At 36.1% G+C, this 22,515-nt stretch overlaps 1 protein-coding gene across 1 annotated transcript in view; it reads left to right on the top strand.

Moving 5' to 3' along the window:
• The window catches only part of THEMIS (thymocyte selection associated), a 162,817-nt gene that overhangs the window by 56,109 nt on the left and 84,193 nt on the right, over nucleotides 1–22,515 (top strand). The window contains exons 3-4 of the mRNA XM_036248623.1: nucleotides 3,132–3,590; nucleotides 14,348–15,393. Of these exons, the coding sequence (XP_036104516.1) occupies nucleotides 3,132–3,590; nucleotides 14,348–15,393 (1,505 nt within the window). The remainder of the gene's footprint in view (nucleotides 1–3,131; nucleotides 3,591–14,347; nucleotides 15,394–22,515) is intronic.

Here is a 22,515-nt window from a genome sequence, read left to right as displayed (position 1 = left end):
CATGGGATGATGCTCAATCCACTGAACCACACTGGCTGGGACAGAAAATTATTCTTGCTCTTCTCATATTAAAGTGTCTATAAAGGCTGATCCATGTAAAAGGAGGGCCATCTCTGTAGATGTATATACATATTTTGTGAACTGGAATAAGCATGTTTTCAATAAAAATGTCTTTGTAAGTCATATATGTAACAGGGAGGCAGCCCAGCCTGGTGGCAAGAAGATAAAACTCTCCTTCGTGATTCTAGAGCCATAACTATGAAAACTATGACCTTTCATATCCCTCAGTAAAAATATTTGTTTTATTGTCCTTAAATATTTACTGTGAGGATAAATGATGCAAATGAAAAAAATCCTTCAAATGTAAATTTCTAAACAATATTCATGTATTACTATTACTATAAATACCAATAATTGCAGATCATTAAGAATTAGTTAAAAATATAAACTCCTGCCCAGTGTGGCTCAGTGGATTGAGCATCATCCCATGGTTCGATTCCCAGTCAGGGCTCATGCCTGGGTTGTGTGCTCAATCCTAAGTGAGGGGTGTGCTGGAAGCAGCTGATTAATGTTTCTCTCTCACATCAATGTTTCTATCTCTCTTTCACTTCCTCTTTCTCTAAAAATTCAATAAAATCATTTAAATATATATATATATATATATATATGTATATGTATGTATATATATATACATACACACACACACACACATATATACACACACACACACTCTGGAAAACCTAAGATTGACTCAAGATCTTCCAGACTAAATTTAATTATTGACTAATTTTCAACAGATCAGTTCATTGGTTTCGTGTAATTTTTGTTTTCTATGTGGCATGCTCTTTGTGAATAATTTCAATAATTAAAATAATAATAATATCCATTTAGTAGGTGACAATCAAATTTGGAAACAGAAATCTATTTTCTGTTTTTGTTTTTTTTAACTTACTTTATAAAGATTACATATTGGCTTATTTTGTAATTACTCTCATGATCATACAGCTCCTGAAATGTGTTTTGTTTTCCTTTGGAATAATAAATAATTTTTCCCCAATGAAAATCCATAATACTCTTTAAAAATGATAGAGTAAGTATTGGTCTAATTGGTCTGATTTAAACCTGGCCTATGGTGCTTTAGTTTATTGTAAAATAGAATTTCCTTTATAAATATATATATATGTATTACATGTATTAGCATACCCGCATTTATATGGTATTAAGTAACTGTTTATAAGAAGGGATTTTTGGATTGGCTATAATAGTATATGGAGAAATAAGTTAACCAAAATTTTTGTGTACTCTGCCACTTATATGCCAAACTGTGTACTTAATCATTTCCTAAGGGAAAACACACAGATTTATAGATGAATGTTTTTTGCAATAGAAACATCCAACAAGACAGCTCTGAGGTGTGTGATTAACTTGAAATAATGGCAGCCCTTAAGGTTTCAGGCTTTCTCTACTTCATAACATTTTAGATCTGTTATTACCTTAGGTGAACCCAATTCCCCAAGAAAGAAGATGCTAAATTTATTTTCTTTGACTTATGTCATCAACACAGCTAAGAGAGATAAAACAGCAGTGTGCCTGTTATATATGAGATTCTAGGTAGCTATTTTTTTAATGTATTTCATAAAAACTGCTGAATTTGTTATACCTTGTTAATGAATGTGGACTCTTAGAAATAAATCTTCACACACAGACAAATGAGATTACATGTTGCAGGCATGCACATGTACACACACACATATCACACACATATACTCATTTACTGTGGAGAATTCAAGAATGCTATTTTATTAGATTTTTTCCTGATACAAGACATAATAAAATAAGAAGTTCCTTCAAAGTAAATGTTTCTTTGCCTTGCCGTCTTCAAGCACATCAGCCATCGATGAGTTTCCAGGACAGATTGCACATGCTATTTCATTCATTCCCATCGAGCTTGTATCACCCACACTTCTTCAGGAAGTTTATATAAAAAATAGCCAAATCTTATATACATATTTTTTGTTTGAGCAAAGATTAACTACAAAAATAACTCACCATAAGTCTTTGTAGAGAAGACAAAAGTATATATAACAGGTATCATAACTTGGTTAATGATTTGATATATAGATAAATTTGGTTGAAATGTACATGTTGAGTAAAACTAATGAATGACTTTTCTAAGCTATATTATTATATTAAGTAGTTTTTATAATACATTATCTTCTTTGTGCATGCTAGTATACAATATTATCATGAATTTACCTTTGGGTTAAGAAAGCAATTATGTAATTTTTTCTTTATTCTGATTTTCTTGGGGATATATTAAAATGTATGTGATAAAAAAGCTTCTGAAAGTGCTACACAGCAGATGTGCCCACAAAATAAAAGCAAAATAATCAAAAAGGATAATTAAACTTAAACACTTAAATACACAAACAAAAAAATATATACCTTGAATAGTAAAAATTAATTGTATTAGTGACTTTTCTGATAGTATTAGAGAAAAAATTAAATAGTAAAACTGTGACAAAGTTAGAGAAGTAATGGGAAGACAGAATGACATATAATCAAGATTATTCAATCCAGAACTACCTAACCTGGCATTTTCCAAGGTTACATGTAGCACTAATATTTCATGCTGTATTATCTTGTAATTTATTAGTGGATATTTTATCAAGAGTTCTTTAATCAAAAACATTTTTTAAATTTTGTATGCTTTATTCCCCTTTTGTCACAGTGCATCTAGAGATTACATTTATGGGCATATTGATCTAACCCAATCCTCTCATTTTAAAAATTAAAATAAAGTAAAAATGTAATTTTGAAAGATTAAATGCCTTGGTCAATGTCACACAGTCAGTATGTCATACAAATTTCCCATTTCCAAGAGTAGGGCCTTTTCTCTCTTAAGGTCTTTTTTGTCTTGTCTTCATTTATGTTGCCTAGATATGATTATCAAATAATACATTAAATTTTTTCCTAGAAGAATTCAGGATTCAAAGAAGTATATCCAGTCTATAAAGAATTCGCATTACTTTAACCATCTACATTATACTTGTTTTATACCTGTCTCACTGATTTTTGTAGAGAACTTTCATTGTAAAAACTCTCTTTAATTCACACAATTCTGTTCTTAGGTCTTTTTAAGATTGTCGCAGATAAAACGCCATACCTCACTATGGAAGAAATCATAAGGACCATCCATATTGGACCAAGTAGACTAGGGCATCCTTGCTTCTACCATCAGAAGGATATGAAACTAGAGAATCTCATCATAAAGCATGGTGAGCAAATCATGCTCAACTCAGTTGAAGAAATTGATGGAGAAATAATGGTGAACTGTGGAGTGGTGAGGAATCATCAAAATCACTCATTTACTTTGCCTTTGTCACAAGAAGGGGAATTCTACGAGTGTGAAGATGAACATATTTACACTCTAAAGGAGATCGTGGAGTGGAAGATCCCCAAGAATAGAACAAGAACTGTGAAACTTACAGATTTTTCAAATAAGTGGGATTTAACGAATCCATTCCCTAAAGGATTTTATGGTGCTCTGACACTCAAACCTGTTTATGAAATTCAAGGTGTGATGAAATGTAAGTATCCACTGGGAATGATACTCTGTGGAGAATTGTGGGGTTTGGGAAACGGAAAGGCTGTAGAGTGAAGAATGAGACTCTGTCCCTGACTTGTCCATTAAGCCTCTGAGGGTCAGATTCTCATCTACAAACAAGCAAAGCACATATTTGTTGCAAGGATCAAATTGGATAACATGTATAAACACATATTGTAAATTATGTGGTGCATCCTAACGTAAGTTGCTCTGTCTCATACAGACATATTAAAATATTCATTTTTATCACTGCTAGTTCAACTTGGTCAGAAACAAGCTGCTTTTAAAAATAGAATGTATTTGCTTAGAAAGAGGCTTTCTGGTATGGAGTTGGTCAAAAATGAAGTAAAAATACAGTTTCCTTAATGTGTCCCTTACACCTATTTTTGTGACATCCCTTACTTCAGCCACTATCACTGTTAATAAATCTTCCCTACTAGCTGGAAGTCCTTCTGACAAAGGAAATAATGTGACAAATTAATTTACTCATAGGTGTGCTTTACTATGTAATCTTCAGTGAATTATTTGCATTTTAAAATAGGAAGAGCATTGTTACCCAAAGGAATTAATATCTTTAATTTTCAAGATTAGGATCTAGGGCAAGTCTGGAACTAAGAGTTCTTTTTTTTATTTTTGTTACAGATGTTTCTCCTTTTTTCCCCCTAGACACCCTCCTCTTGATCCCCCTGTCCTTGCCCCCAGCATTGTTGTCTAAGTCCATGGGTTATTGGAGCAAAGAGTTCTAAACTTGCAGTCAAAAGTCCTAGATTCTATGTCTGAATCAATAACTTAATAGTTGGTGGTTTGGGGTGTGCCATTAAAACTGTATCTATGCGAAAAGGATGATGATATCCCTTTGCCTGACTTTTGGAGTTGTTTTGAGAATGAAATTAGGTTCTGCTCAGGTACTTTATGTAATACACCTGAGGACATACAGTAGTATGTAAAAATAGTTGGTCAACATGTACCTCTGTCTTAAACTCTATATATCTCTTCTCTCATTAATATTGTTGGTTACTCATACAGTAATAAAAAAGTTGATGTGAAAGTTTGGGTAGGTTTTAGGACTATGTGTTACATGCTGTTGTACACAAATACTTAACCAGAAGTTGATGAATTCATTTGAACCGAAGATATAGTTAAGAAATTCCACTCAAGTCATGATTATTTTCCAATACTATAAAAGATTGAGGCCACAGCATGATTATTTTTTAATGTGACAAAAAAATGAGGTTGCAAAAAAAATTTAGTTCTCACCGTAGTGCTTTGTTAGTTATCCCAAAATGTGCAATCAAAATTAATAATGGAGTTTTCCTCAATATTCACAAATAATGGATAGCATTTTCTCATTTTAAAATTTGTTAATTTTCTAAAACCATTGGCATCTCCTATCACACAGCTGAAAATGAAGGCCAACCCAGAACCTAAGCATCTGAACAAGGTGCTGACATTTAATGAATTTAGATTAGGGATCAAGAAAGGCTTCTCTAAGGAAATGGCATTTTAAAAAGACCTGAGTGATGAATAGGAAATAGGCAAATGAGGAGACAACTTTGAAGGAAGTGATACCAGCTTGTGGCAGAGCAGGTGAGCAAGAGATTGGAGCTGCAGGCAGCTGGTGTGAAGAAAGAGAGGTGAAAGCAATTTGAGGCAAATATCAAATCACGCAAGGGAGGTAGCAAAGTCTTGGAAGGTTTTGAAATATATGCTAAAGGGTTAACATTTGTCTAAAGAGAAAATTAATAAAGTGTTTCAGCTCCAGGAGGAGCAGGGTCAGAGAAATGCAGTGAGCCCATTTGGTTGTGTCAGGGTACTGGGGATTAATACAATAGTGATTTTGAAAGTACAGAACAAGAATAGTAGTTGTTTTGACAGGTGTTTAGGAAGCACAACCAATAAGATATGGAGAACTATTGGAAGGGGAAAACGTCATTCTGAGCTGTAAGACTTCTGGGCTTCATCTACTGGCTGGATGGTGGTGCAGTGTGTTAAATATAAACATTGATAGAAGAGCATGGGATTTAAACAAAATTGTTTAGATGGATTTAGATGGATTTTCCTGCTAACTAAGATCCCGGAAAAAAATCCTTTGGTTGAAACAAAATCCTTCCAAAATGTTATAGTCCAATTTCCATTCTTTAATGATATTGAATTGAATTTTTTGATTTTAATTATTTTGGATCCTTAATTTCTTAGGGATGATTTTAAACATTAGTTCTTATTGTATTACAATTTTGGGACAGATGTTCTACAAGACTGATTAGTATGTGAACTGATTGCAGAATATTCTCTGGAAACAGAGGATGGTGTCAACACAAAATGCCCAGTTCTTAAAATTTTTGTTATTGTAGGCATTTTTCTTCTAAATATAGAGTGTTGACTATTTAAAAAATCAACTGTGTCATGTTTTGCATTATTCTTTCTTAAATTGAAGATTCAAACTTGCCTTGAAGTCAAGGGCATGTTGCTAAGTTGCTTTCCAATGGCCTTCAGTGTCGGGCACAGTTCAAACTGCTCTTGACTGAGCCCTTCATTTCTAAAGTGACAAGAGAAAGACAGAAAGACTAGGTCTGAACCAGGGTTAGCAAGTTTTCGAGAAACTTTAGGGGAAAGGGCAAGATGAAAAATATTGGGAACTACAGGAAACTATAAAATATTGATTAGCTGAAAAGAGAACATAACAAGTAGATAGAGAAAAGAGGGAATAAAAGATATTCTACACTTGGTGTTAGTTTTAAATATGGTTTTAGTATGAAAATTTAGGCTCCATAAAAAGAAAACGAGCAAAAGGTGTTTAAATGAAATATTTGTTCCAGGAAATTCTTGGTTATGATCCTCATCACCAGCCTGAAGGCCCTCTAATTATCACATTCATTTAATATATTTTTTTAATTATATCTTTTTGGAAAATAGATATAAATAATTGTCCAAGATGTCTATTTACTGATCTCATACAAGTCATAAGAAACTCTATTTGTGCCTTTCACGAGAAAACAAAATTCATAATAGTGTCAGAAATAGAATGCATATTTGCAAATAAAAAATTGAGTCAGTTATTTAAATTTGCTTCAAAAAATGAGGTCTTTGTCATTAAAACTTTTTAATGGTGTTAGTTTTAAAGTATAGATTGCTAATTATTTGTTTTCTAACTGCAATTTTAATGTATGACAGATTAATTCACTTATAAGCAGAAGACTGAAATCACACAAGTAGAAAGGTGATATCAGAAAGGCAGTATATGAATATTGTTTAATATGTGATCTTTTAGTATTCTGAGGGAAGGATTATCTCTCTCATTTGATTTTTAAAAATAAATCCAATCTTTATAAATATGAAAAAATGTCAAATAGTGGTAAAAGGACTTATAAAAGTTATCAGCAAAGATTTTCCCCTTGATCATTCTCTAATTTCCACCATATTCTGCTACTCCAATGTAATTCCTTTCACCATTCTGTTCCTGCTTTCTTGAATTTGTATTTACATTTCCAAATGACACATGGATTTTGCAATTTTTCAAGTTATCGACTTTAGACAGTAACTACCTCTATTCAACGTAGTGACGAAGATTTAATTCTCTTATTATTTCTACTTCCTCTTCTATCCCATTCTCTCAGTATATGGTAGATTATGGTTAATGTTTTCTTTATTGTGACAATTCACTGCTGAATCAAATGCTGTATGACTATAATTTCATTTTGCATAATTCTTTGGTTTTTTGTAATGATGACCTTATTGTTTCATGGGTGTTTTTCTTCAATCCTCTCCTAAGTCTTAAAGTATTCTTTAACATCTCTGTAAACAAACAAAGACCAAACTGTCAGATCTACCTTTTTGTTATTTTTTTCCCCTGCGAGTATTCCTCCTGGAACCCTTCGTTCTCATTTTCTAATTTGAATTTGTTGGGTTTTACACCTGCTGCATAGGTGCTTGTCTTAGCTTGTGCAGCTGTAACAAAGAGACCATAGACTGGGTGGCTTATAAACAATAGCAATTTATTTCTCACAGGTCTGAGATCAGGGTGCCCTCCTGGTGAGGAACCTCTACTACACTGCAGACTCCTAACTTCTCATTGCCCCTCACATGGTGGAGAGCCAGGAGAGGAGGCCAGCTCTCTCACGAATCTTATGTCACTAATCCCATTCATGAGGACTTCACTCTAATGACATATCTAATTTTAATCACCTCCCAAAAGCCCAGCCTCGTAATAACGTCACATTAGAGAGTAAGATTTTTAGAGTTTCAAAATACAAATATTGGGAGACACAGACATTTGGTCCATTAACAGTGCTGTCCTGGGTTTTATATTTTAAATATCATCCTGATGGTTCCCCTTTGACTTACATCTGTGTCTACCACCAATTTCTGAACTCAAATAAATGCTTTCTTGGTTTTCTTCTAGTTTTGAGGAACTTATCCGTCACTTGCTTCCTGAGATAGGTGCAAAGGATATTAATTAGTTAATTAGGGGACCTGAATGTTTGGGGGAAAAAATCCTGATTCTACATTCATATAAGATTGATAGTTTAGCTATTTATAGAATTCCAGGTTGAAATAATTTATTCTCAGAATTTTGAAAGCTGGGCTCCCTCATGGTCTACCTTCCAATGTTGCTGTTGAGAGTTTGTCTATGATATTCTGAAACTGCACAGTAATGGACTCTGGTGGGGCAGTGTGTAATTTCACTGTGATGGCACTTTTCAGTATGGAAACTTAGGTCCTTCATTTCTGGGATTATTTCTTTGATAATTTCTTTTTAACCATTTTTTCTCTTCTCTCTTTCTGTAACTTCTGATCTCATGTTGAAGCTCCCATGTTGATCTAGGACTTTTTTCTTCTCTATTTTATGTTTCCTTGTCTTTGGTTTACCTTTGGGGAAAATTCTTTAACTACATTTCCAACTGTTTCAATGAATTTTTAATTTACGAAGCATATTTTTAATTTCCAAAAGTTATTTCTTACAAAATTTTTTAAATGTTACTGTGTTCTTATTTTAAAGAAACAATATTTTATGTCTCTGAGAATATTTTACAGTTTTTTTAAACTTTTCTATTGTTCCTTGCATTTTATCTGCCTCTTCGGGACTTTTTAAGAAAAAATTTTGGTCTGTCGTTCTTGTTAAATGTTCTTTCTCAAATCCTGGAGATTATTTGCCACCTGTTCATATTTGCACGTTAGACACTTTTTAATGAACAAGTGAGGCACAAGACTCACATACACAAGCTCTTTGTTTATGAATTTTAGGTTTCATTTTGCCAGCTCATTTATAGGTGCATTTCCCCAAATTCGGGTTCTGAGTCTTTCACTAGGACTACCCAGTTCGACCTGAGAAGGATCTTCCTGATATCTTCTGCAGGTAACGAAACGATTGCAGCTGAGCAGGGAAGCGGCTGAGGGTTTCACGCTTCCCCACAAACTTAGACTTACCTCCTTTTCCCAGCGCCATGCCTCCCCCTGCCCACCTGTGCCTGGTTTCCCGATTCCGGGACCCTGGACCAACTGTTTCCTGCAGAGAAAGAGGAGGAAGGGGTGGCTCCTACCTTCCCCAGATTAGTGTTGGAGCCCAGCTTTAACCACTTTCTGACATTGAGGTAATTTCCTGTTTTTGCCACCTCGCTTCTTTTCACCTTCAGAGGAGCCTTATGACTCCAATTCGTAGGCATAAGGGGGCTTCTTTGGGGCAAAAGGCTGACTTTTCATTGCAATTCTTAGGCATATAGGTTTTTCTTTTTCCATTCTGCCAAATCATTACCCTTCTTCCATCTGAGTTCCAGTTTCATTTAGTTTAAGGATTGCAGGTGTCTTTTAGATTTATTGCATCTTTTTTTCCTCTCCCTGTCTTTTTTTTCTTTTCTTTTCATGCTTATACATTTGAGGGAAGAAAGGGTTCGAAGGTAGAATATTTCATCCATAAACCTCACTACTCATTTAAATTAGTCCTAGCCTAGAGTTTTACCTGGACCTAGTATAATCTTAAAAAGACTGGTTGCCAGTATTGCTAACTGATAAGTGTAACTTATAAATAATAATTATAATAAAACATAATTTCCAGTAATTTAGAAAAATATTAGTCAATTTCTTATGTATTTATGTTTAGTTTCACAATGCTTGTGTTAAAAGTAAATATTCAATATTAAGTAAATCAAATACATAAATAAATGAATAAAGCAACTAAAATAATTGCTTCTATATATACGTATTGCACGGTACAAAGTTCTTATTTAGGTAATAAAAGAGTTTTTCACTTACCATATCCAGTTTTGATTGATTGCAATGACATATTCATGAATTTAATATCTAAGAAGAATATATATTCACTTCATGGTACAAAAGTTAATATCATTTATATTTATATATCAGGTTCAATTTTTGTTAGTGATGCTTTTTCTAATTTGTCTATGAAAATACTGTCACATAACATAATATTTAGAACCAGTGGACACTCTAGTCCATAAAGTTTGTGGACTAAACAAACTTTAGTTTGTTTATCTAGTGGATAAAGTTTCCATTTTATTTTCTTCTTTTAGGCAACTATGTTATTGCCAATAGAAATATCAAACTGTAAGCAAGAGAAAGTTTAGTTTTTGCCATCCATACAGATTTATATATTTTTACACTACCAATCATTAATGTTTATCAGTTGAGGTTCTCCAGAGAAACAGTATATATACTGTCATATTACATATACATAATTATATATTAATTTAATTTAAGGACTTGCCTTATGCAATTATGGGGCTAGTAAGTTCTACATCTGTAGGACAGACTGGATGGCTAGAAAGTCAAGCAGAAGCTGATGCTGCAGACTGGAGGCAGAATTTCTTCTTCTCAGGGAAACCTCCATTTTCGCTCCTAAGACCTTCAACTGATAGGATGAGGCTCTGCCGCATTATCGAGGGTAACATCCGTGACTTAAAGTCAACTGGTTTAGATGTAAACCACATCCACAGAATTCTTTCCCAGCTAGCCCTGGACTACTGCTGGCTTAAGTAACTATAGCTCAGTCAAGTTGACACATAAAACTAACCATCACCAACATCAGTAGAGAAAACATGCTGAAATGTATCATCCAGTACAATAAATGGCTATTCACTTTTCTTATCTTTTATAAACCAAGTGAAGATGTAAAAGAGCAGTATTACAAATACACCCATATCAAAAGCCAGTGTATTCATTTTAAATGACTTCATTTCTCAGTGAAGGTCATGATGATCTTTTTTTCTGCTACAAATGTTAGAGAGTAATCTAAAAGGCACTTTCTCTATTTCTAAATACAAACAGTAGTAGAACCAGAGGAGAGCCATCTAGAAAATGGAAATTCACAGAATAGCTTCTCTTAAGTTGTAATGAAACTAAATAAATGAAATAACATTCACAGAATAGTCATGAAGAAAACTGAGACCAAATGGGTGAACTATAGAGCAAATTTTAATTTAAAAGTCTAGAATAAGGCAAGCTCAGCGCTTCTAATAATCACCATACAGAGTATAACGTGATGCAAATGTAGACAAAACAATTCACTGAGTGATTGAGACCTGGAGCTGAAATTTATGAAAGCACATTTGAGGGACATAAATATAATTTTGGAAAGTAAATGACAAACAAATTAAACTTAGATAGTGAAAGTTTTCAACAAATATATCAATTATTTTTCTTGTTAAATAACAATATAGGCAGAACTAGAACTAGATATTGAGAGAAACTGCAGGGCTAGAATTTACAAACCTTGTTTAGAAAAAACACACCTTACCTTTCAGACATGAATAAAATTGTCTCAGTAGATTTCCAGCCTTGTCCTACAAATTCAGGTCCAGTTGCAAAGGATAGGTACTCAAATGCTGAGTAGATACAGGATATTCTGGAATTAAATACTAACTCTCCAAGGAAACTTGCATTGCCCAACATTACCCAACTTAAATGTAAATCTTTATTTTCTTTTTAAAAATAGGGTTTAGTAAGGTCCCCAAAATTTACATGTAGCAAAAAGATTTGTTGCAGTGGGAAATGCAGAAAAGCACCACATTATGATTAGCATTAGCCCCGACTGTAAAGGGACTTTTCCTGAAAGAATAGGCAGAAAGACAACGTTTATTGAAATGATTTAGCAGCATAAAGAGGAAACCAGTGTAGCTTTTTTAGAGAAAACAGAAAGGGTGTTTTTTTCACAAGAGTTCCCTTTGGATGTCCAGAAAACATATCCAAGCAAGAACAAAAAACTTGGGAAGTCTAAACTCAGGTTGCATGAGTATAAATTATTTTTACTTCAGATTAGTTTGAAACTGGGAAATTTGTAATAAACACCTCCAGGAATACCTCTAGAGCTTCCAGTTGCTGCCTTCTTATCTCTTTATCATTTCAAAATCCAGTTAACTTTTTTGGGTAATTTTCTAATGTAGTTTATGCTCTATAACTTGTTTTTTTGTTATTGTTGTTTTTGTTTTCTTGGGGGTGTTGATTGTGTAGTGGGAGGATTGCGTTCTCCAAATGTAAAAGAGCTTTCTTAGTCTATTCATTGGCCACAACAAAATGCCATAGACTGGGTGGCTCACAGAGAACAGAAATGTATTTCTTATAGTTCTGGGGGCTGGAAAGATCAAGATGCTGGCAGATTCGGTGTCTGGGGAGGGTCTACTTCCTGTTTCATAGACAGCCAGCTTCTCATTCTGTTCTCCCATGGGAGAAGGTTAAAGGAGTTCTCTGGGGTCTCTTTTTTTTTTTTTTATCCTCACCCGAAGATATTTTTCCATTTTTTGTACAGATAGAGTGGGAGGGAGAGAGAGGAAGGAAGAGAGAGAGAGAGAAACATCGACGTGAAGGGACACATCGAGTGGCTGCCACCCGCACGACCAACCAGGGCCGGGGACAAACTGCAACCGAAGTACGTGCCCTTAGCGGGAACCGAACCCGGGTCTCTCCAGACCGCAGGGCGATGCCCTAACCGCTGAGCCAAACTGGCCAGGGCTGGGGTCTCTTTTATAAGGCCAATAATCTCATGACCTACTCATCTCCCAAAGTTCTCACCTCCCAATACTGTCACTTTGGGGATTAGGTTTTACCATATGGATTTTAAGGGGACACAATAATATTCAGTCTGTGGCAAGTACTTACTGAGCAAGTCTCATTGAGAAGATGATAGTTAAACAGATTTGAAGCAGAGCAAAAGGAACTAGCCATAAGTATATCTGGCTAAAAGATGTAGCAAGCAGAGGAAACAGGCCATGCAAACAAAGTCCTGATTAAAAATGAGATAGTGAGGCAACAGTGAGCTAAAGGAAGGCAACCCAGTGGGAGATGAGATCCAAGTGATACCAAAGACCATGGAAAGGGTATTGACTCTTATTCTGAATGAAAAGGACTACCATTGTGTGCCTGTAAACAGAAGAGGGCATGATCAAGTCAACATTTTTTAAAAAGTCTTTGTCTGGCTGATACAGATTTAAGTGTAAGAAAATTGGAAGATATTGCAATAAACTAGGCAAGAGATAGTGTGGCTTAGATCAAGGTAGTCCTATGTAATGGATATTAGGTGTTAGAAAAAGAGAAAATGTAAGTATGTTTCTGAGCTCTCTGGGCTGAATAAGGAGAATGAAGTCCTCAATAACTGAGCTAAAAAAAAGCAACATATAGATTATGATTTGGTTGGGAAGGTCAGAATTTCAGTTTGAGCATGTTAATTTTGAGACAAGTAGAGATTCTTTGGGGAGTCATCAGCATCCAGATAGTACTTAAAGACATGAGAGTGTAAGATGACAGTGGGCGTGAGTGTAGACAGAGAAAGGAAGAGAACCAAGTCACATGAAAAGGTGTGAGGGGGTAGGATAAAGGGGGTGGTGTGAAGCGAGAAGAAACAAGAAAAAAACATTGAGAAGAATCATAAGTAAGGTAAGGAATAAGTGAGAAAAATATAACAAAGTAAAGCAAGTCAAATCTACTCTGGGAAGCTGCCAATGCAGCAAGTAGGATGAGATAGACTAGAATACTTTCAGTGGATTTGGTATAAAAGTATTGAAGACAAGCTAGGAATTCAAAACAATAAAATGTAATAGAGGTTAGAAAGCTTGGCCTGGAAGCTTTCTCTGATAGAAATAACGTTCTCCTAAGTTAGTAAGGCAATGCCTTGCCCTCAGTACCCTCTGCGTGCTGGGTTTGGGATCCAGCTCACATTAAGGTGCCTATGTTCTGATAGATCAATTTAGGACTTGGGCCTTATGTAGGAAGGGTCTTATTTGAAGTACCAAACTTGCTTCTAAGATAATATTACATATGCTGTCTGGACCTCATGAATAATGATAAAATAATATAATCAACCTTCTGGAGAAAAAAAAAACACACACATATACATTAACACACATGCATATATATTCATACATGTTCTGTGCGAAAAAAAATTATAAAGAAAAATGAGGGAATGATAAACACTACCCTCAGGGGTATTGTTATTCTTAGGTTGCAGTCGGGAGAATGTGATTCTGGTAAGGTTCATAGGGCTCCAAGGTAAAGGTTAATGTCTGTTTTATAAGCTGAGCAACAGGTTTATGAGTGTCAGTTTTACATATGATCTATTTCATTTTAAATTTTGAAAAAAAAAAAAAAAGCAAAGTCACATATAAGAATTGTTATATCATGAACATTTGAGTTTTTAAAAATTAAATGCATCTATGGCACCTGAAGAGCTTCTAATACCTCCTCACAGCAACATTTTGATATACAAAATGTCATACTCTTTTTTTTTTTTCCCCTCAGTCCAAAAGGACATAGTCCGTATCCTTCCCAGTTTAGATGTCGAAGTCAAAGACATTACTGACAGTTACGATGCCAACTGGTTTCTTCAGCTGTTATCTACACAAGATCTTTCTGCCATGACCAGCAAAGACTTCCCCATCGTGGCTGAAGTCATCGAAGCGCCTCAAGGCAACCAGCTACCCAGCAACCTTTTACAGCCTGGGAAAACCATTGTGATTCACAAAAAGTATCAGGCATCAAGGATCTTAGCTTCCGAAATTAGAAGCCATTTTCCCAAAAGACACTTTTTAATCCCCACCAGCTACAAAGGCAAATTCAAGAGGCGACCGCGGGAGTTCCCCACGGCTTACGACCTGGAGATAGCGAAGAGTGCAAAGGAACGACTCCACGTGGTGGCCACCAAGGCCTTCCATCCCCCTGAGGATGAGTTTTCACCTGTGTCCGTTGGGGACCAGTTTCTAGTGCATGCCTCAAAGACGACGGACATCCTCTGTGAGGGCAGCAGAACAGTGAGCGTTCTGGCCTGTGAAAAAATCCTCAAAAAATCCTACGAGGCAGCGCTGCTCCCTTTGTACATGGAAGGAGGCTTCGTGGAGGTGATTCATGACACCAAACAGTACCAGATCTCGGAGCTGTGTGCGCTGTTCCACCTGCCCTTCAATGTGAAGGTGTCCGTGAGAGACCTTTTCATTGAAGAAGATATCCTGGCTGCTACGCCGGGACTTCAGCTGGAGGAGGCTATCACGGACTCCTACCTCCTGGTCAGTGACCTGGCCAAGCCCACAGAATGCTGGGAAATTCCCCTCGGCCGCTTGAATATGACCGTTCAGTTAGTTAGCAATCTGCCCCAGGATGCAGGACCACTTCGAGTCAGGACTCTGATTGAAGAGATCACTGAGGAACAATATTACATGATGCGAAGATACGAAAGCTCCTTCTCGGACCCCCCGCCTCGCCCTCCCAAACATCCCTCAGTGGAAGAAGCAAAGCTACCTCTGCTACACTCAGCAGAAGAAGGGACGGTGGGTCTACCTAAGTCTCCCAAGGTAAGGCTCTGATTTTGCAGATTTTCCTCTTGAGTGTTTTTCTGGAGGCAATGTATTCCAAGTCTTTTAGTTTACTTTTTGCTTACTTTTCCCTCTTTCGTGCTGTATTTGAAATGAGCCTTTCTGGTGCACAGTAGATGAATGAACATCAACGGAGCATAAGCTGTTGTGGCATTTTGTATTTTGATGCTTAACTAGTAAATGTGACAAGAAGTTTATATTGAGTTAGAAATAGCAGGGATGACGTTTGGATATGGTGACCCAAATTGCCGTTTCAATGGGTTTTAGTAATTAGGAATGTTTTATAAGGTGCCTAAGAAGCAAATCTCTTTTATTTTCAAAGAACTGTTCATTTTTTTCTAGGTAGAGTTGTTTTAATACTTCATCCAGAATGTGAGTGTACAAAAAAAAGAAAAAAGTCTCTTTTTCTGGGGGGTTACCAGCAGCAAGCATCTATAACACATGTCTTCATTTTGTTTTAAGTGCAGAAAAATGTAAAAATATCTTGGCAGAACTATGTGTGAGCATATGAGCATCTGCCCACATTCTGCCTATCTGAGAATCGTAATCTTTAGCAGTTCTATTGAAAAACAAAATCAATAAAATCACAGACAGTATAAGATCATTACAGAATCAACTCTAAAGATTTTGGGAGAGGGGGTGTGGCAGCTTCATTTCTACTTGAAGTTTTTGTTTTTTGAAAACTGCTGGGCACCTGGAAAGCGCTCACCTTACACCACGAATCACAGGTCATTGGTCTGGCCAGCAGCGGGTCTGTGGCGTGTATGGAGCACATTCTGGCCTGGCAGATGTTTTGCCAGCAGCTTGGGGAAACAAAGCTACTAGTAAAACAAAGAAATGCTGTGTTTACTCTCTATACTCAGGAATGATAGTTGCCTCAGGCTTCAAGTATGTAGATTTGGAACTATTAATTCCACATTTCAAAGATTGCATTCTATTGTATGCTGGGGAAATTCAGTAAGGATCTTCAAACTCATCTTCAGAAGATAAAACCAACCAAAATTTTCTTTCCAGAAAAACAATTTTGAAGCAGCCATTGGGAATTAAACAACTGTTCCCAAATAATGTTGATTAACATGCTTCTGTTAATGTGGAGGGTATCTGGCATTTCTTGATAAATATATTTTTATTACTGTGTTGACTAATGTGAGAGATGGAATGATGGTTTGCTTTTTAATGGTAAGCAGAAGAATGCCTCCCAACCTCAAGGTGTCCATCCTTAAACATTAAAGACCTGTGAATATGTTGCATTGGATGGCAAAATAGACTTTGCACATGTGCTTAAAACTAAGAACCATAAAATGAGGAGATTGTCCTGGATTGTCCAGGTATGTCCAATTTACTCACAAGGATACTTAAAATGACTTTTCCTAGTTGAGGTCAGGATCAGAGATGTGACTACAGAAGAATCATTAGAGAAATGTAGCATTGCTGACTTTGAAGGTAAAGGAAAGGAGCATTGAGCCACGGAACGTACATGGTGTCTAGGAGCTAGAAAAGACAGAGAAACCTTCATCCCTAGAGCCTCCAGAGTGGAATTCAGCTATGCCAACACCTTGATTTTAGCCGATGAGACTCATGTCAGATTTCTGACTTATAGAATTCTAAGATAATGAAGTTGAATTGTTTAAGGCACGAAGTTCATATTATAGCAACAATACGAAGTCCTGTATTAACAAGACATAAAGTTGGGAGGAAGGTATAAGTAAAAAATTTTATTTTTCATTTATTTATTTTTTGGGTACGTGCCCCTAATGGGAACCGAATCCGGGAATCTCTGGTCCACAGGCCAACGCTCCAGCCGCTGAGCCAAACTGGCTAAGGCCCTAAGTAAAAAATTTTAGATAGAAAAACCTATATTTGAGTTTGAACTTTTGAGGTACAGCTAAGTTCCAGGGACAATGGGAAGCAGGATCTTGAACACAGCCAGAGTGGACTTCACTTTTCATCACAAATTGGTTTATTTTCACAGGCTAGTTTTACTCATATGAGGCACAATACTGCTGGTAGTTCCTGCATCTCATAGTTTCATCACTAAGAAAGAATGTAATTCTGATTTAAAAAGAGAAAGACTTTGGATAACATGTCTGTCTCCTTGTTCAATCAACTCCGTTGCTGCCCCTAAAACAGTCAAGATTGGTGGGGAAGGGAATGAGGCCTGGTTGTCTTACCTAACAGATACTGGAATAGCATATGAACATCTGGAGATACAAAAGAATGGATGTCTGTTACAATAAATAAAGAAAAGAATTAAAAATCCTAAACCACTAACAAGGCATTCATAGAGAGATACGTTAAATATTTATTAAATGCCTTTTGACAGAATAGCAGATGAAAATGATGTGTTTTATTAAGAGAGAAACTCATAAAACAACAACGTTATGGGTTCTATTAATTTGCTAGAGTGGCTCACAAGACTCAGGGAAATACATTTGCCATTTTGTTAAAGGATATAATAAAGACTGCAGATGAACAGTCAGATAAAGAGATACAGAAGGCAAGCTCTGGGAGCGTGCTGAGCTAGGAGTGTCTGTTCCCTGTCAAGTTGGGATGGGCCACTCTCCCGGTACATGGATGTTTTCCACCCAGAAGCTCTCCAACTCCCATACTTTGGGGATTTTGGGGGAGACTTCCACACATAGACATAATCAATTATTAACTTCATTTTAATCCCTCTTCCTTCTCTGGAGAATTGGAGGGGGCTGGGGATAAAAATACCAAGCCTCTAAATTATGGATTAGTCTTTCTGATGACCAGCTCTCATCCGAGAGCCATCTAGGACCCCACCAAGAGTCATCTCATTAGGACAAAAGATACTTCTATCACCCAGGAATTTCAAAGAATTTAGAAGCCCTGTGTCAGAAACCTGGGTCAAAGATGAAATATTAGAGCAAAAGATGCTCCTAAGGCTCTTTTTACTTAGGACATTATAAGAAACATTTCAGGAGCTTTGTACCAGGAACTGAGCGCAGAGACCAATATATATAATTTCTATTATCTCACAGCTAGTACAATAAGACTAAAGAAATCCTAGACTAAATATATACATGTAGGGATCCAGATCAACTTATTAATTCCTAATTTTTTCTTCACTGGTCAGACCCCACATGGATTCTTGTGTCTACTTCTGAGTCTCATTTCTAAAGAACATCGATTAACTGAAATTTTTAAAGATGTTAAGATGTTCAAAGGTCCAGGAGCTATTCTTATCTTAGGATCTACTGAGGGAATTGAATAATAGTCTAAACTTGAATGACTTGCATGAGATGATATTAGTGTTACACATTAAAGAGCTATTCTGGCCCGGCAGGTATGACTCAGTGGTTGAACGTTGACCCATGCACCAAGAGGTCGCCAGTTTGATTCCCAGTCAGGGTACATGTCCAGGTTGTGGGGGACATGCAGGAGGCAGCCAGTTGATGTTCTTTCTCTAAAAAATTTAAAAAAATAAAGAGCTACCTTATAGCAAAGAGTACATTCTTATTTTCATTACAACGTTGGTTGAGGACAATTTTGGTGTAATAGGTTGTAACAGATTTATTGTCTCCAAAAAAATTATAGCTTAAGCTAGGAAACCCTAGGTTCAATGATGTCAGGAGATTCCTGCTTGGTTGAAAGTTTATCAGTCATTTGAGAAGGCTGTATGCTTCTTTGTTTATAACCAGATTAATCAAATCTAGTGTAGTAGATAAAGAACTATATTTTCCCTGAAATCACTTCAAAATGTCAAGGGTACTACAATTTATCTGTGTTTAGACTGACCTCCTCATTTTCAACATTTTTTTTCTTACCATGAAGATAGAAATCTGCTTAGTGGAAAATTTTTGGAATATAAAGAAAGCTCTGTCCGTTTCTGCATAATCTACTTAAAAAGTCTTGTAACCAACTATTTCTCATTATCATAATGTCATCCTTCCATATATTTCTTTTATATTTCTTCTGATATCTACATTAAAGCTCCTTTATGTATGCTTTTGAAGTGATTGCATAGAACTTCTTTTTAATATTCTATAGGCAGGAAGCTGCCATAGAAAATAAACCTCTAAGAGTTTGGATTGTATTAGAATATTGCTTTAAATTCAGAGAAAAATTTGTGAGGGTTATTCAGAGTTTAAATATTCATGCTCACTTAACTCATTACCTTATTGCATATGCAGAGAAGAGTATAAGATGCTTCATTATATAAGTTTACTTTTGCCTTCCCAGTGGATCATTAACTTTACTAGTTCATTTCTTGCAATGTTAAATAATAGGGCAGATGTATGGGCTGTCAAAGAGTAAGAAACTAAATGGACTCAGTATTAGGCAAATTCACCTATATCAGGTACCTGTTGTCAGTTATAAAACCTACAAGTTTATCTAAGAAGTTTAGAAATAAAAACATATAAGGGCAAGTTATAAGAACTAAGATAAATAGAAATAATTGTTTTCCAAGGTAAGATTGTCAACTTTTCTCTAGTTTTAGCAATACCTAAATAAGAGAAAATCAATTGTCATAGGAATTTGAGAATTGTAATGTGAATATGAGCAGGGACAGGAGAGAGGGGGAGATGGATAGCAACAGAGATGACGGCACATCTCAAGGCCTATGAGGTTTTACACTGAAGGATCTTATTCTTGTTGTAAAAATATGACAATTAACTGGGAGAGTAATGTATGGGGTCTAAACAAAGGGATGAGTGTATACCAAATGATCCCTCAAAAAATTTTAGGCTTATGACAATGTACAAGTAGTATTTTTAAGATTTGTGCATTCTGATTCTTAATCAGATGAAAACAATATTATAAATGACTAAATAAATGAGGCTGGGCCAAAAATTGTATTCTAAATAGGAATCTTATGGGGTAGACTGTCCTTCTCTGAGAGTTAGCTTCTGTGTCAGATGTAGTTTCAGAGAGTGTGAAGAACATACTCACTGGAGTTTTTGCCTGTCATAGATATATATGGCTATGACTTCTGAGTGCCACACAGGAGAAATGTAACTTCTGTATTCTGATGAAAGAGCCTATAACCAGATAGAAAAACAAACCTTTGGTTGAAAGATGAGATATACCACTCCTTCAGAGACCGCAACTGGGATCAGAAATCTTGCATTTCACTAACACTGTTTGGCCATTTAATGCCCAAGTGTCCATTTTGCCGCCAGAATTTCTAGATTTCTGTTGGACAAGAACACCCATAGGAGACATTAAGGCCAGAGCAAGGGAGGCGGTAATGGCAAGGTACTGTATTGAGCAGAAAACAAACTCTGTACTAGAATTGGAGTGAGGGCTGGAAAAGGCAGAAGGAAAGCAATAGTTTCTGGGAGCTGTAGAGAGAACACTTCAACAGCAGCTACTGGGTGCTAGGACTTACTTCTGCTCTGGTGTGACAGTTAGAGTGCTGGGAAGTGTTCAAGAAACCCACGCTCCTGGGCTGAATCTGGATCGTTAGAGCAGCGATTTTCAACCTTCCTCATCTTGTGGTGCACATAAACTAATTACTGAAATTCTGCGGCACTCCCAAGATATATAGTATTTTATTTTATCTGACAAAAAAATAGGTATAATTTTGATTGATTCACACCAGACAACTATTGTTGTCTTGGTTCTTGTTACTTTTTTTTTTTTAATTGACAATTTAAGGAAAAAGAAGTCAATGCCTCTGACTAAATAGTCAGGAATTGCATATTTTAAAATTTTTTGCAGCCCACCAGTTGAAAATCACTGATTTGGAGAATAGTATTATATCCACTTGTTTGTTGTCTATAAAATTTAAACATTTCACACACAAAAACAGTGTGATTTGTGTATATTTTTGTTAACCTGGTGTGGTATAAAGGCATTCGAGTATTTGGGTTTATAAGCAATCCTTACACTTCTGTAGACTGATATCTGTCCATTCATGGTGTGTGCTTTTGGTCTAACATAGAAGAAGTAAGTCTATTTCCCTGCGAACAGAGGAAATTCATGTTTTAACAATTTTCAAAGACCAAAGGCTTGAAGGTGGAATGTGGACATACTCTAAAAATTGGGATCTTAAATCTGACTAATAGGAAAATAAAGGGAACTTATGCTTTTTCTTTAAAATATTGAAGAATTTCAACTGTGAGATACAATTTTAGCATATTTTTAACAGCTATTTGAGCTGTTCTTATGGCAAGATACATACAGAATCATACATCACTATTTTTTTTTTTTTTTAATCCTCACCCAAGGATATTTTTCCATTTTTTGTACAGATAGAGTGGGAGGGAGAGAGAGAGAGAAACATCGACGTGAAGGGACACATCGAGTGACTGCCACCCGCACGACCAACCAGGGCCGGGGACAAACTGCAACTGAAGTACATGCCCTTAGTGGGAACCGAACCCGGGTCTCTCCGGACCGCAAGCCGACGCTCTAACCGCTGAGCCAAACTGGCCAGGGCGTACATCACTATTTTTGAGTTGCCTGAGGTTTATAGTCTAGTAAACAACATGAGCCAGTAAACACCCAAATAGAGTAGGAGGAATTGGAAGAGATGGGGGGAGAGAGCAATGGATGAATAAATGAAGTACTGAGCTCCAACGGAAACCTTACAGGTAGAAACCTGTGCCCATTGGGAAGTAGAGAATACTTATAAATTCTTTTTTGTGCTTCTAGAAGTGGGAGAGTAAACATAACTTTTAACATTTCATTCTCTGCATGACACGCAGTATATTAATACTTCTAGCTAGATAGCCAAAGAATGGTTTAAATGAGCTTTTAATGAAAAAAAAAATTGATTAAAATAAGACATTAGAATCCATTGCCTGATTTTAAGGGTATTTTGGCCAAAAAATGAACAAGTTATCAAACAACTAATAAAATACCCATTCTCTCTATAGAGTTTATGTCCAAAGGACATTGTTTTCATGGTGGGATCATTGAAGTACACTGCTACTTGGAAATGCTTGAACAAACCAACATTTTGTCCTCTTCGAGCTTTCAACCAACCAACAATGTTCTCACCAGATGAGTGAGGAAGGGCTGTCAAAAAAGTCAATGAATACTGTTCCTCATCTTCCTCTCCCATCTATGTAGTCAAGAACTAAAACACTACCAGTTATGAAATTACCATATTTTCAGTGTCAGTATTAC

Source organism: Molossus molossus, unplaced genomic scaffold (genome assembly GCF_014108415.1).
Source record: "Molossus molossus isolate mMolMol1 unplaced genomic scaffold, mMolMol1.p scaffold_m16_p_8, whole genome shotgun sequence".
In the NCBI taxonomy this organism is placed as follows: Eukaryota; Metazoa; Chordata; class Mammalia; order Chiroptera; family Molossidae; genus Molossus; species Molossus molossus.
The sequence above is the reverse complement of the archived record's forward strand: the minus strand, read 5'-3'. Positions and strand labels throughout refer to the sequence as shown.